Source organism: Hyla sarda, chromosome 2 (genome assembly GCF_029499605.1).
Source record: "Hyla sarda isolate aHylSar1 chromosome 2, aHylSar1.hap1, whole genome shotgun sequence".
Taxonomy (NCBI): domain Eukaryota; kingdom Metazoa; phylum Chordata; class Amphibia; order Anura; family Hylidae; genus Hyla; species Hyla sarda.
The window spans coordinates 7381624-7395621 of record NC_079190.1 but is presented as its reverse complement, the minus strand read 5'-3'; the positions used below and the strand labels follow the sequence as shown (position 1 = coordinate 7395621).

Genomic DNA, 13998 nt, shown 5'->3' with positions numbered 1-13998 from the left:
GGAGGATTTATCATACACTATGCTATAGGCATCATATGAGTGCACTGATATGGATAGAACACGCCCAGTTCTGCAGAAGAAGGAGAAGTGATCATATACTAGAACTTTACAATCTCAACCTGGATTTTAACCTCTTAAGAACGCAGGGTGTACCTGTACGCCCTGTGCCCGCTCCCGGTATTTAAAATGGGGTCACGCCGTGACCCCGCATCATACCGGGTCGGTCCCGGCTGCTAATGATAGTCGGGACCCTTGACTAATAGCGTGTGGCACCGATCGTTGTGCCGCAGGCTATTAACCCTTCAGACGCGGCAATGAAAGTTGATCGCCGCATCTAAAATGAACGTAAACGCTTCCCGGCAGCTCAGTCAGGCTGATCGGGACTATCGTGATAAAATTGCGGTGTCCTGATCAGCTAGGATGCGAGCGGAGGCCCCCTTACCTTGCTCTGTCGTGTCCGATTGTGCTACAGGCTACAGGTTTGAGCAATCAAGCCCTTAGAACGCTGATCCATGCAAAGCTTTTCCCATAGAAAAAACTGTGTAAATAAAAATAAACATATGTGGTATCGCCATGTGCGTAAATGTCCAAACTATAAAAATATATAGTTAATTAAACCACATGGTCAATGGTGTATGTGCAAAAACATTCCAATGTCCAAAATAGCGTATTTTTGGTCACTTTTTATATAATGAAAAAATGAATAAAAAGCAATCGAAAAGTCCGATAAATACAAACATGGTACCGATAAAAACTTCAGAACACGGCGCAAAACATGAGTCCTCATACCAGCCCGTACACAGAAAAATAAAAAAGTTATAGGGGTCAGAAGATGAGAATTTTTTTACGAATACATTTTCCTGCATGTAGTTATGATTTTTTTCAGAAGTGCGATAAAATCAAACCTATATAAGTAGGGGATCATTTTAATCATATGGACCTACAGAATAATGATAAGGTGTCATTTTTACCGAAAAATGTACTGCGTAGAAACGGAAGCCCCCAAAATTTACAAAATGAAATTTTTTCTTCAATTTTGTCGCACAATGAATTTTTTTTTTCCATTTCACCGTGGATTTTTTGGTAAAATAACTAATTTCACTTTAATATAGAATTGGTGGCGCAAAAAATAAGCCATCATATGGAATTTTATGCGCAACATTGAAAGCGTTATGATTTTTAGAAGGTGATGAGGAAAAAATGAAAATGCTCCTTAAAGGGGTACTCCGGTGAAAACCTTTTTTCTTTTAAATCAACTGGTGGCAGAAAGTTAAACATATTTGTAAATGACTTCTATAAAAAAAATCTTAATCCTTCCTGTACTTATTAGCTGCTGAATACTACAGAGGAAATTCTTTTCTTTTTGCAATGCTCTCTGATGACATCACGAGCACAGTTCTCTCTGCTGACGTTATTATAATAATAACGCTTTATTTATTGTTGTCCTTAGTGGGATTTGAACCCAATTCCCCAGCACTGCAAGGCAGCAGTACTAACCACTGAGCCACCATGCTGCCCTTAGCATACGTCTGCTATGCACGGTTGCTAAAATGGAGAGAGATGTCAGCAGAGAGCACTGTGCTCGTGATATCATCAGTGTTCCAAAAAGAAAGACATTTCCTCTGTAGCATTCAGCAGCTAATAAGTACTGGAAGGATTAAGATTTTTTAATAGAAGTCATTTACAAATATGTTTAACTTTCTGCCACCAGTTGATTTAAAAGAAAAAAGGTTTTCACCGGAGTACCCCTTTAAGGGGTTAAAATAAAAAAAAGGTCTTTTCACCCTTCCAAATTTATGTAATGTAATCCACATTTTAAAATGATCTTAAATAAGATCTATTTGTACATTACCAGACACATGTGAGATAGAACCTCACATGGAAAGAGGGGAAGAAGGAGTTGTCATATGTAGCCATTGTCTTGTCAATATACTGTCCTATCACACACATGGCTGCATTAGAAAGGATTTCTCCTGGACTTTTCATGGTCCCGATTCATGTGTCTTTCATCTGATGCCTCCTGATTTCTTCCCTCTCTCTTTTGGTGAAACTATTATAACTCATGGACTATGTATTAATTATGTCCACAGGTATGTATTTACAACAAATATGGAGACAGGTTACCCCCAAAAACAGTATCTTCCGGCTCTTTTAGTTGGCTTTCTTGATAAGGTAATCATCCAATGGGGCTTCCAGGACCTAAGAGTTACACATTTCAATACCAAAAATATAGAGAAAAATAAGAAAGGAAATTTTGTCCTTCAAACAAACTTGACAACCGGTTTGGAGACAAGTCCTCTTTCTTGAAATTGGGCCTAATGTCTGATTATCGAGGACAGACCCAGCTCCAATCCGAAGAACTAGACAAAACCATAGTGATATGATTGTACCTTCTCTACATGAACAATTACCGGCAACTTGATTTGTAGGATTGAATGTTTATGACTAAAAAAGTTATGGTGTTACAGTTACAATCAACCAACTAAGTATATGGTAATATTTAAGATCCACTCAAAATGGCTGTCCTTTTGCTATCACGATAAAGACTTAAAGGGGTATTCCGGGCAAAAACATTTTATCCCTTATCCAAAGGATAGGGGATGAGATGACTGATCGCGGGAAGCCCGCTGCTGAGACCCCCCGCAATCTCCCTGCAGCACCCGCATTCTATGCGGGTGCTGAGTCTCCAGTTTCGGAAACCTCCGGGTTTCTGGGACTGGGTGCGTGACGTCACGCCACTCCCCCTCCATTCATGTCTATGGGAGGGGGCGTGATGGCCATCACGCCCCCTCCCATAGACATGGATGGATGGGGCGGCCGTCACGCCCCCTCCCATAGACATGAATGCAGGGGCCGTGGTGTGATGTCACGTACCCAGTCCCGGAAACCCGGAGGTTTCCAAAACTGGAGACTCAGCATAGAATGCGGGTGCTGCAGTGAGATCGCGGGGGGTCTCAGCAGCGGGCTCCCCGTGATCTGACATCTTATCCCCTATCCTCTGGGTTTCCAGGACTGGGGACGTGACATCACCCCACGCCCCCTCCATTCATGTCTATGGGAGGGGGCTTGATGGCCGCCCCCTCCATTCATGTCTATGGGAGGGGGCGTGACGGCCGTCACGCCCCCTCCCATAGACATGAATGGAGGGGGCGGCCATCAAGCCCCCTCCCATAGACATGAATGGAAGGGGCGGCCATCGAGCCCCCTCCCATAGACATGAATGGAGGGGGCGGCCATCAAGCCCCCTCCCATAGACATGAATGGAGGGGGCGGCCATCAAGCCCCCTCCCATAGACACGAATGGAGGGGGCGTGGCGAGACGTCACGTCCCCAGTACCGGAAACCCGGAGGTTTCCGAAACAGGAGCCTCAGCACCCGCATAGAATGCGGGTGCTGCAGGGAGATCGCGGGGGGGGGGGGGGTCTCAGCAGCGGGCTCCCCGAGATCAGACATCTTATCCCCTATCCTTTGGACAAGGAATAAAATGTTTTTGCCCGGAATACCCCTTTAAGAATATACAATGCCAGACCTTGATATTTACGGTGGGATTTCCTGACAAAATAAAAAGGATATTTATAATGGACGATAGATTTAAAACTCTGTGTGCTATTCATTAAAGGGGTACTCCGGTGAAAAACTTTTTTTTTTTTTTTAATCAACTGGTGCCAGAAAGTTAAACAGATTTGTAAATTGCTTCTATTAAAAAATCTTAATCCTTCCTGTACTTATTAGCTGCTGAATACTACAGTGGAAATTATTTTCTTTTTGAAACACAGAACTGTCCGCTGACATCACGAGCACAGTGCTCTCTGCTGACATCTCTGTCCATTTTAGGAACTGTCCAGAACAGCATATGTTTGCTATGGGGATTTCCTTTTACCCTGGACAGTTCCTAAAAATGAACAGAGATGTCAGCAGAGAGCTCTGTGTTTCAAACGGAAAAGAATTTCCACTGTAGTATTCAGCAGCTAATAAGTACAGGAAGGATTAAGATTTTTTAATAGAAGTAATTTACAAATCTGTTTAACTTTCTGGCACCAGTTGATTTAAAAAAAATAAAAATAAAAAAAAGTGTTTCACCAGAGTACCCCTTTAATTCTATGAAAAACTTGTCTTCTGCTGAGTTTCATAGCTGTTACTGTGTGTACCTAATTATATGCAGTGTGTGAATATAAAATATATGTATATGTGTGAAGCCAATACAATTCGCACGTTTGTGTGGACTATTTTATGTTCAATGAAATAACATTTATTTTTTCAGAATTTATAGCTGAACTTTGCATGGACCTGCTTAGACCCCATCCAAAGACGGCACCTGGAGAGAGCTAAACAATCTAGTAGACTGCAGACAGGTCAGGTTCACTGTCTACGAGACTCAATACAAATGGCATGATGTAGTGATGTCATTGCGCCCGAATGCACCACGCTAGTTAGAGTGCAGTGGTGCATTGCTTGACATGGGTGCTTCTTTATGTCTGTGTAAACCCACCCTAAATGTGTACTTCAATTATATGGGGCACTGAGGAGGTACCTAAACTGTGTTGGGGCACTATTACTGTCAGGAGGGCACTAAAGTGGGGCAATTTTATTGAGTAGGGGGGTATAGGTAAATAATTGTAACAGGACACGGCAGGTGTTGGATCCTCTGGGCCTGTGAGGATAATGACGTGAGCCGTGCCAGGGAGCGGAGTCTAAAGTGCCGCTGGCTTTCACCAGAGCCCGCCACAAAGCGGGATGGTCTTGCTACTGCAGGCGGCACCCAGGTCGCTACCCCTGGCATGACTCGTCCACACAAGTAGCTGGGAGGTGGCATGGCACAGAAGGAGACTGGCAGGACATGGCAAGATGGCAGTAGATCAGGGCAGGTAACACAGGTGCAGGGAGGTAAGGTAGCAAGGAACAGGTACACGGTAACAGGGACACAGGACTTTCACTATGGCACAAGGTAATCAAAGATCCGTCAGGGAACCAAAGGAGGAGCTGATATTTAAGGACAGGGCTCAGGAGTAGACACTTGATTAATTGAGCACTGAAAGAGCTCCGGCGCTTGCGAACCCTAGGAGACAGGGGCTTGCGCGCCGGAGCTGCAAGGACACGGAGAAGCCGAAGATGAGGGAGGTGAGTGACGGGCTGGGATTCACATGCAGGCGTGTCCCGCGATGCGAATCCCAGCCCCACCGGCAGCGGGGACATAAGCAGAGAGCACTCACTGCCGGCGTGTCCAGCTGGAGCGCAGGTGTTACAACAATAATAATGTCGGGAGGACATTTTTTCTGTGTGAGTACAAGAAGGCTTTATTGCGCACTAAGGGGCACTGTTACTGTATAGCAAAAACAACTCCCAAGGCCATATTTGCCATTAGGCACTGGAAGGCAAGCATCTAGAGTAGCACCTTGCAGGGGCGGCAATAACATCAGTGATAAATATTACAGGAATGCCCTGATAGACTGCTACTTGGCCCGATTGAAAAGGTAAGAGTTACCAAGCCAAGAGCTATTAAAGAGACCCTAATGGGGAATGACATTGATACAGCCGAAAAAGCTGATGCTCAGGTGACAGGAGAATCAGGCATATAAGTGGGGTCCAGTGGATAAGCAGATCAACATGCACTCCAGACATGAGTGACTGACTATTAGGTCAGCCAGACAAGCGTGTCCTATACTTGGTGAGGTGTCCGTGACAGGGAAGTGAGAGGTCACCAGCCAGAATAAACGACCATCTGATACATTAGCCTCCAAGACATGGTCTAAATCTGCATCTTTAGGTCAGTAAAGGGAGAATGGTTGTGAGAGGCCCTGGCAAATAAGAGAATAAAGCTGACACAACCACCTCCTCCATCACTGCTCTCCATCATATTCATGTTTTTCTATTTGATTATTCTTCACCAGGTGGATGAGGCTTACCTTCAGTCAGCAGTTTCTCCTAATCTGACCACAACTCATGTAACCGAATTCATCATCTATGGCTTCCCAAGTCTTCAGAAGTATCCCATCCTACTCTTCTGTGTGTTTTTCTGTATATACCTGTTCACTATCACTGGAAATGGAAGTATCTTAATCTTGGTCATTCTTGACCGACGGCTCCATACTCCTATGTATTTCTTTGTCAGTAATTTATCTTTCCTTGATTTGAGTTACGCAACAGTGACCATCCCGAAGATGTTGGCCAAGTTCTCGATGAACCTCAACACCATTTCTTATACTGGTTGCTTTGCTCAAATGTACGTCTTTGAGTCTTTAACAGCAACAGAATGTTTACTTCTGACGGTAATGGCTTATGACCGATATGTCGCCATCTGTTCTCCTTTACATTATTCGACCATTATGACTAAGAGATGGTATCTACAGTTGATGGCTATGACGTGGTCAGGTGGCTTTCTCGCTCCACTACCCGTCTTAATCTTAGCCTTGAAGTTACCGTTTTGTGGCCCTAATATCATCCATCATTACTACTGTGACCATCCACCATTGTTGCAGTTGGTCTGCACCGACACCTCCTTCAACGTAGCAGTCGGTTCCTCCATCGGAGCATTTATTCTTCTAATATCATTTACCCTAGTGGTTATTTCGTACATTAAAATCATATTAAGCATTCTCAAAATGAATTCCAAAAAAAGACGCGTGAAGACGTTTTCCACGTGTGCCTCACACTTTGCCGTGGTCAGTATCTTCTTCTTACCACTAATCTTCATGTATGTCCGGCCACAGGCTTCCTACTCCTCAGATGTGGACTCTCTGGTGGCCTTACTATACACAGTATTAACACCTATGATGAATCCGATTATATACAGCCTCAGGAACAAGGACATTAAAGAAGCTTTCAAGAAGAAATTCCACTTTAATACAAAATAGCACCGATATATTGTATATTCTTTGTCATTTTTAATGTCTGATTTTGTTTATTTATTCTAAATATCTTTTGTTTTTATTTAAGTGGCCACCAAATCCGACAATGTTACTCTATGGGCCTAAAAAAATCAGTAGATAAGTCTCGAAATTTTTATCCACCTAAATTTAGATCCATTCTTGTGCTCAGGACAACATTATGGCTCAGTAATATTCTAGTACAGTTCTAGGGGTTCTACATTCATATGCAAAGGAAAATAGAAGAGGGTGCATTATATTCCGTTATCCGGGTGCAAGACAGGTAGCGTGCAAGTAAGGTAGGGCGCCCATCTATGCTTGTCAAGATTCAAGCGCAATATCAAAGTGGATATAAGGTATCAAATTCAACAGTGTGTAGCATGGATTTGCGGTCGCAGCCATTACCCAGTCATGGGTCCAAGAAGGGACACAAAGAAGCAGCCAACAATCGGAGACCAATTACGGGACGTAGCGGGATAACAAGGGATACTTACAGTCTCTGGTTGGGAGTACTAAACTCAAACAACCCTTACAGGTATGTAAAATGATAAAGATTTATTGGGAACAGATTGGACAATGTTTTTCGAGGAAGAACTAACCTCTTCATCATGTTCTTACAATAACAGGTAATACACAAACTTTTCTTTGAATACTTACAAAGTGATGACCCTGAAGGTAAACAAGCATTCTATGTGAGGATACCAAACAAACACATAAAATACAATAAAAATTATATCAACTACACCAAAACATCCGTTAATAAATTTTTTTTTTTAAATGCTAAGAATTTATGACCTTTGACCATGACCTCATGGGAACAGGAAACTAAGGGGTGGATGACATGGCTGACAGGAAATGGGAGACCAAGAAGGTGGAGCAGTCCTGCATGCAATAAAGGGGCTAATCAGATGTTAAGTAAAAAGGTACACAAAATAAGGGGCAGGTTTCCAAACTTGGGTTGATAGTTCCAATTAATGTATTAGTGGCAACTAAGCAGGTGTTCGAAGGGTACTAAAATGGATGGGGGACTGTAGTAACAGAGGTTGAAGTAGCAAAGGAACCATCCTGTGATTAACCACTAGAGCTCTTAGTTAAGTGTTCTATTAAATGAGCTTTCATAAAGGTACACAAGCAACATAGATTCAGGTCCCAAATGTGTTCAATGTTGTTTAAACTTTTGGTTTAGCCTTATTGGTGTAGTGAATAAAAATAAATAAATATATATATATATATATATATATATATATATATATATGTATATATATATATATATATATATATATATATAGGGCATAATGTTCAGAATGATATAGTTTAATAGACATGGGACCCTCAAGTTATTGCATTCTGGAGAGCAATGATACTAGGTTGACAATATGGCCACTAAATGGCCAAATACATTCTCTAGTTTTTAACAGGTAAAACAAATATTGACTTGCAGGTAAAAAGGGGAGCCAATAGAGGAATAAACTATTATTATTTGCTATTTTATCAGCTTGGTGACTTTGTTCAGACCCCGCTTAGCTAATGTTTCGGCTCTGTTCGGGAAGTATGCAGTAAGTTTTACTTTAACCTCCATACTACCACTATTATAGAAAATTGCAATTTGCCTTGGTCCGGTTTACCACCTTTAATTCCCTCAGGTAACTACAGTCCCCCATACATTGTTGTACCCTTGGAACATCTGCTTAGTAGCCAACTTCTTCCTTTAATACAGTGGTCTCAAACTATGGCACTCCAGATGTTGCAAATCTTTCACTCCCAACATGCTCTGATAGCCAACGGCTAATACATTGTCTGCCAAGTTTAACCCCTTAAGGACCAGGCCATTTTACACCTCAGGACCAGAGCGTTTTTTGCACATCTGACCACTGTCACTTTAAACATTAATAACTCTGGAATGCTTTTAGTTATCATTCTGATTCCGAGACTGTTTTTTAGTGACATATTCTACTTTAACATAGTGGTAAAATTTTATGGTAACTTGCATCCTTTCTTGGTGAAAAATCCCCAAATTTGATGAAGAATTTGAAAAATTAGCATTTTTCTAACTTTGAAGCTCTCTGTTTGTAAGGAAAATGGATATTCCAAATAAAAAAAAATTTGATTCACATATACAATATGTCTAATTTATGTTTGCATCATAAAATTGATGAGTTTTTACTTTTGGAAGACACCAGAGGGCTTCAAAGTTCAGCAGCAATTTTCCAATTTTTCACAAAATTTTCAAACTCACTATTTTTCAGGGACCAGTTCAGTTTTGAAGTGGATTTGAAGGGTCTTCATATTAGAAATACCCCATAAATGACCCCATTATAAAAACTGCACCCCCCAAAGTATTCAAAATGACATTCAGTTAGCATTTTAACCCTTTAGGTGTTTCACAGGAATAGCAGCAAAGTGAAGGAGAAAATTCACAATCTTCATTTTTTACACTCGCATGTTCTTGTAGACCCAATTTTTACAAGGGGTAAAAGGAGAAAATTTATACTTAGTTTTGTAGCCCAATTTCTCTCGAGTAAGCACATACCTCATATGTCTATGTAAATTGTTCGGCGGGCGCAGTAGAGGGCTCAGAAACGAAGGAGCGACAAGGGGATTTTGGAGAGTACGTTTTTCTGAAATGGTTTTTGGGGGGCATGTTGCATTTAGGAAGCCCCTATGGTGCCAGGACAGCAAAAAATAAAACACATGGCATACCATTTTGGAAACTAGACCCCTTGAGGAACGTAACAAGGAATAAAGCGAGCCTTAATACCCCACAGGGGTTTCACGACTTTTGCATATGTAAAAAAAATAAAATAATTTTTCACTAAAATGTGTGTTTCCCCCCAAATTTCACATTTTTGCAAGGGTTAATAGCAGAAAAGACCCCCCAAAATTTGTAACCCCAACTCTTCTGAGTATGGAAATACCCCATGTGTGGACGTCAAGTGCTCTGCTGGGACACTACAATGCTCAGAAGAGAAGGAGCGCCATTGAGCTTTTGGGAAAAAATTGTTTGGAATGGAAGTCAGGGACCATGTGCGTTTACAAAGCCCCCCCGTGGTGCCAGAACAGTGGAACCCCCCACATGTGACCCTATTTTGGAAACTACACCCCTCACAGAATTTAATAAGGGATGCAGTGAGTATTTACACCCCACTGGCGTTTGACAGATCTTTGGAACAGTGGGCTGTGCAAATGAAAAATAAAATTTTTCATTTTCACGGACCACTGTTCCAAAAATCTGTCAGACACCTGTGGGGCGTAAATGCTCACTACACCCCTTATTACATTCCGTGAGGGGTGTAGTTTCCAAAATGGGGTCATATGTGGGTATTTATTTTTTTGGGAGGGTTTATGTCAGAACCGCTGTAAAATCAGCCACCCCTGTGCAAATCACCAATTTAGACCTCAAATGTATATAGTGCGCTCTCACTCCTGAGCCTTGTTGTGCGCCCACAGAGCATTTTACGCCCACATATGGGGTATTTCTGTACTCAGGAGAAATTGCGTTACAAATTTTGGGGGTCTTTTTTTCCCTTTAACGCTTGTGAAAATAAAAAGTAAAGGGCAACACTGGCATGTTAGTGTAAATTTTTTTTATTTTTTTACACTAACAAGCTGGTGTAGCCCCAAATTTTCCTTTTCATAAGGGGAAAAGGAGAAAAAGCCCTTAAAATTTGTAGTGCAATTTCTCCCGAGTACGGAGATACCCCATATGTGGCCCTAAACTGTTTCCTTGAAATACGACAGGGCTCCAAAGTGAGAGAGCGCCATGCGCATTTGAGGACTAAATTAGGAATTGCACAGGGGTGGACAATGCCAGTGATTCCCAAACAGGGTGCCTCCAGCTGTTGCTAAATTCCCAGCATGCCTGGACAGTCAGTGGCTGTCCGGAAATGCTGGGAGTTATTGTTTTGCAACAGCTGGAGGCTTCGTTTTGGAAACACTGCCATACAATACGTTTTTCATTTTTATTAGGGGGACAGTGTAAGGGGGTGTATATGTAGTGTTTTACTCTTTATTATGTGTTAGTGTAGTGTAGTGTTTTTAGGGTACATCCGCACTGGCGGGTTACGGTGAGTTTCTCGCTAGAAGTTTGAGCTGCGGCGAAAAATTAGCTGCAGCCCAAACTTGAAGCAGGAAACTTACTGTAAGCCTGCCCGTGTGAATGTACCCTGTACGTTCACATGGGGGGGGCAAACCTCCAGCTGTTTCAAAACTACAACTCCCAGCATGTACTGACAGACTGTGCATGCTGGGAGTTGTACTTTTGCAACAGCTGGAGGCACACTGGTTGGAAAACCTTCAGTTAGGTTCTGTTACCTAACTCAGTATTTTCTAACCAGTGTGCCTCCAGCTGTTGCAAAACTACAACTCCCAGCATGTACTGATCGCCGGAGGGCATGCTGGGAGATGTAGTTATGCAATAGCTGGAGGTACGCAACTACAACTCCCAGCATGCCGAGACAGCTGATTGCTGTTTGGATATGCTGGGATTTGCAGTTTTGCAACATCTGGAGGGCTACAGTTTTAGAGAACACTGCAAAGTGATCTCCAAACTGTGGTCCTCCAGCTGTTGCAAAACTACAATTCCCAGCATGCCCTGACAGCAAACAGTTGTTTGAGCATGCTAGGAGTTGTAGTTTTGCAAGATCTGGAGGGCTACAGTTTAGGGACCACTATATAGTGGTCTCAAACTGTAGCCCTCCAGCTGTTGCAAAACGACATATTCCAGCATGCCCAAACAGCTGTCTGGGCATGCTGGGAGTTGTAGTTTTGCAACCTCTGGAGGGCTACAGTTAGAGACCACTGTATAATGGTCTCAAACTGTACCCTCCAGATGTTGCTAGGCAACTCACCGGCTTCCGTCAGATCCAGCCGCACGTCATCGCCGCCCGCCGATCTCCGTCGCCTGCAGCCTCCGACGCCCCCCCGGATCGGTAAGTGGATCTTCGGCGTCGTTTCCCCGTCCTGCCCCGCCTATTGTGGGAGGGCAGGACGGGGAAAACGAAAGTAAACCCCCCCCCCCCCCCCCGCCCCCGATCTGCTATTGGTGGTCGCGTCTAGACCACCAATAGCAGGGATAGGAGAGGTGGCAACCCTGCCACCTCACACTTATCGCTTCAGGGGAATCCTGGCTGTCTTAGACACCCGCGATCCCCCTTATATTCCGGGTCACCGGGTCACTATAGACCCGTAATGACCCGGAATCGCGCAAACCGCAAGTGTGAATTCACTTGCGATTTGCCGCGATCGCCGACATGGGGGGGTCTGATGACCCCCCTGGGCATTTGCACGGGATGCCTGCTGAATGATTTCTGCAGGCATCCCGCTCCGATCCCCGCCCGGTGCACGGCGGGGACTAAAACTGCCAATTACGTAAATGTACGTCCCTGGTCCTTAAGACCCAGGGTGTCGGGACGTACCGTTACGTCATGGGTCCTGTAGGGGTTAAAGATCTGTCCCTTACCTTGTGTAAAATTTTACTTGTAATCTAATTAACCCCCTTGGTCTATGTAGGACTGCTCCGCCTTCTTGGTCTATATAGGACTTCTCCGCCTCATTGGTCTATGTAGGACTGCTCCACCTGCTTGGTCTATGTAGGACTGCTCTGCCTTCTTGTCTTTATAGGACTGCTCCGCTTCCTTGGTCTATGTAGGACTGCTCTGCCTTCTTAGTCTATATAGGACTTCTCCACCTCCTTGGTCTATGCAGGACTTCTCAGCCACCTTGGTCTATGTAGGACAGCTCCGTCTTCTTGGTCTATATAGGACTGCTCCGCCTCCTTGGTCTATATAGGACTGTTCCACCACCTTGGTCTATGTAGGACAGCTCCGGCTTCTTGGTCTATATAGGACTGCTCCGCCTCCTTGGTCTATATAGGACTGTTCCACCACCTTAGTCTATGTAGGACTGCTCCGTCTTCTCTGTCTACATAGGACTGCTCCGCTTCCTTGGTCTATGTAGGAACTTCTCCGCCTCCTTGGTCTATGTAGGACTGCTCCGCCTCCTTGGTCTATGTAGGACTGCTCCACCTCTTTGGTCTCCTATTACCATTCAGCCATTCAATCCTTCTCTCATTTTCCTGTTCCCATGAGGTTAAGGTCATAGATTCTCAGAATTCTATCTTTTTTACTGAATGCTTCATGTAACTCAAATGTCCTGTATGTATATTTATGTAAATAAATGTACTTGATACTAGATTTTTTAAAAATATTTTATGTGTTTGTTTTGCAATCTCACATGGAAGGCTTGTTTACCTGCCTGGTCATCACTTTGTAAATACAGTGTATATATATATATATATATATATATATATATATATATATATATAGTCTCTGTATTACCTGTTATTGTACAGACCTGATGAAGAGGATTGTCCTTCCTCGAAATGCGTTGTCCAAATCTGTTTCCAATAAATCCTGCATTATTTTCCATGCCAATTGAATACATGTGAATCAGACAGAAAATCATTATAGTCTGTTTCATGAGATTCTTGATTCCGGGGATATTCTCCTGTCAAGTCTTTGTTTTCTGGGGAGAAGATCTCCATAATATGATGCCATATGGTGACACTACAGAGCAGCCCTATAACTCCTTCCCAACATTTTACACACATATATGTCAAGTGTCGTACGGAGTATGAAGCTATTTCAGGAAAAATCACCAAAAGCTCATATTTGCAACTTTTATTGCAATCGCTTTAACCACTTCCCCTAGAATTTCCATCCTCCCCTTCTAAGACCCATAGCTTATTTTACAGAGTTGTATGAGGGCTTATTTTTTTGCAGGACAAGTTCTAGTACTATTTACTGGCATCCTTTATTTTACCATATAATGTATTAAGAAGCCATAAAAAAATAGAGCAAAAAAATGTTTTTATGGAATAGCGCAATTTTGGGGGTTAATAAAATTTGCAGAGTTTACCATACTTTAAAACTGACATGTCTAATTTATTCTAGGGGTCAGTACAATTTAAAAAATGCCAAATGTTGATAACTTTTCTTTTGTTTTAAAGGGCTATTCCAGGAAAAAAAATAAAAATTATATATCAACTGGCTCCAGAAAGTTAAGCAGATTTGTAAATGACTTCTATTAAAAAATCTTAATCCTTTCAATAATTATCAGCTGCTGAAGTTGAGTTGTT

At 42.7% G+C, this 13998-nt stretch overlaps 1 protein-coding gene across 1 annotated transcript in view; it reads left to right on the top strand.

Moving 5' to 3' along the window:
* LOC130356887 (olfactory receptor 6N1-like) overlaps positions 1–7878 on the top strand; it is a 37759-nt gene extending 29881 nt beyond the window's left edge. The window contains exons 2-4 of the mRNA XM_056558998.1: positions 2091–2172; positions 5889–6825; positions 7802–7878. Of these exons, the coding sequence (XP_056414973.1) occupies positions 2091–2172; positions 5889–6825; positions 7802–7878 (1096 nt within the window). The remainder of the gene's footprint in view (positions 1–2090; positions 2173–5888; positions 6826–7801) is intronic.
* Positions 7879–13998: the final 6120 nt, after the last annotated feature.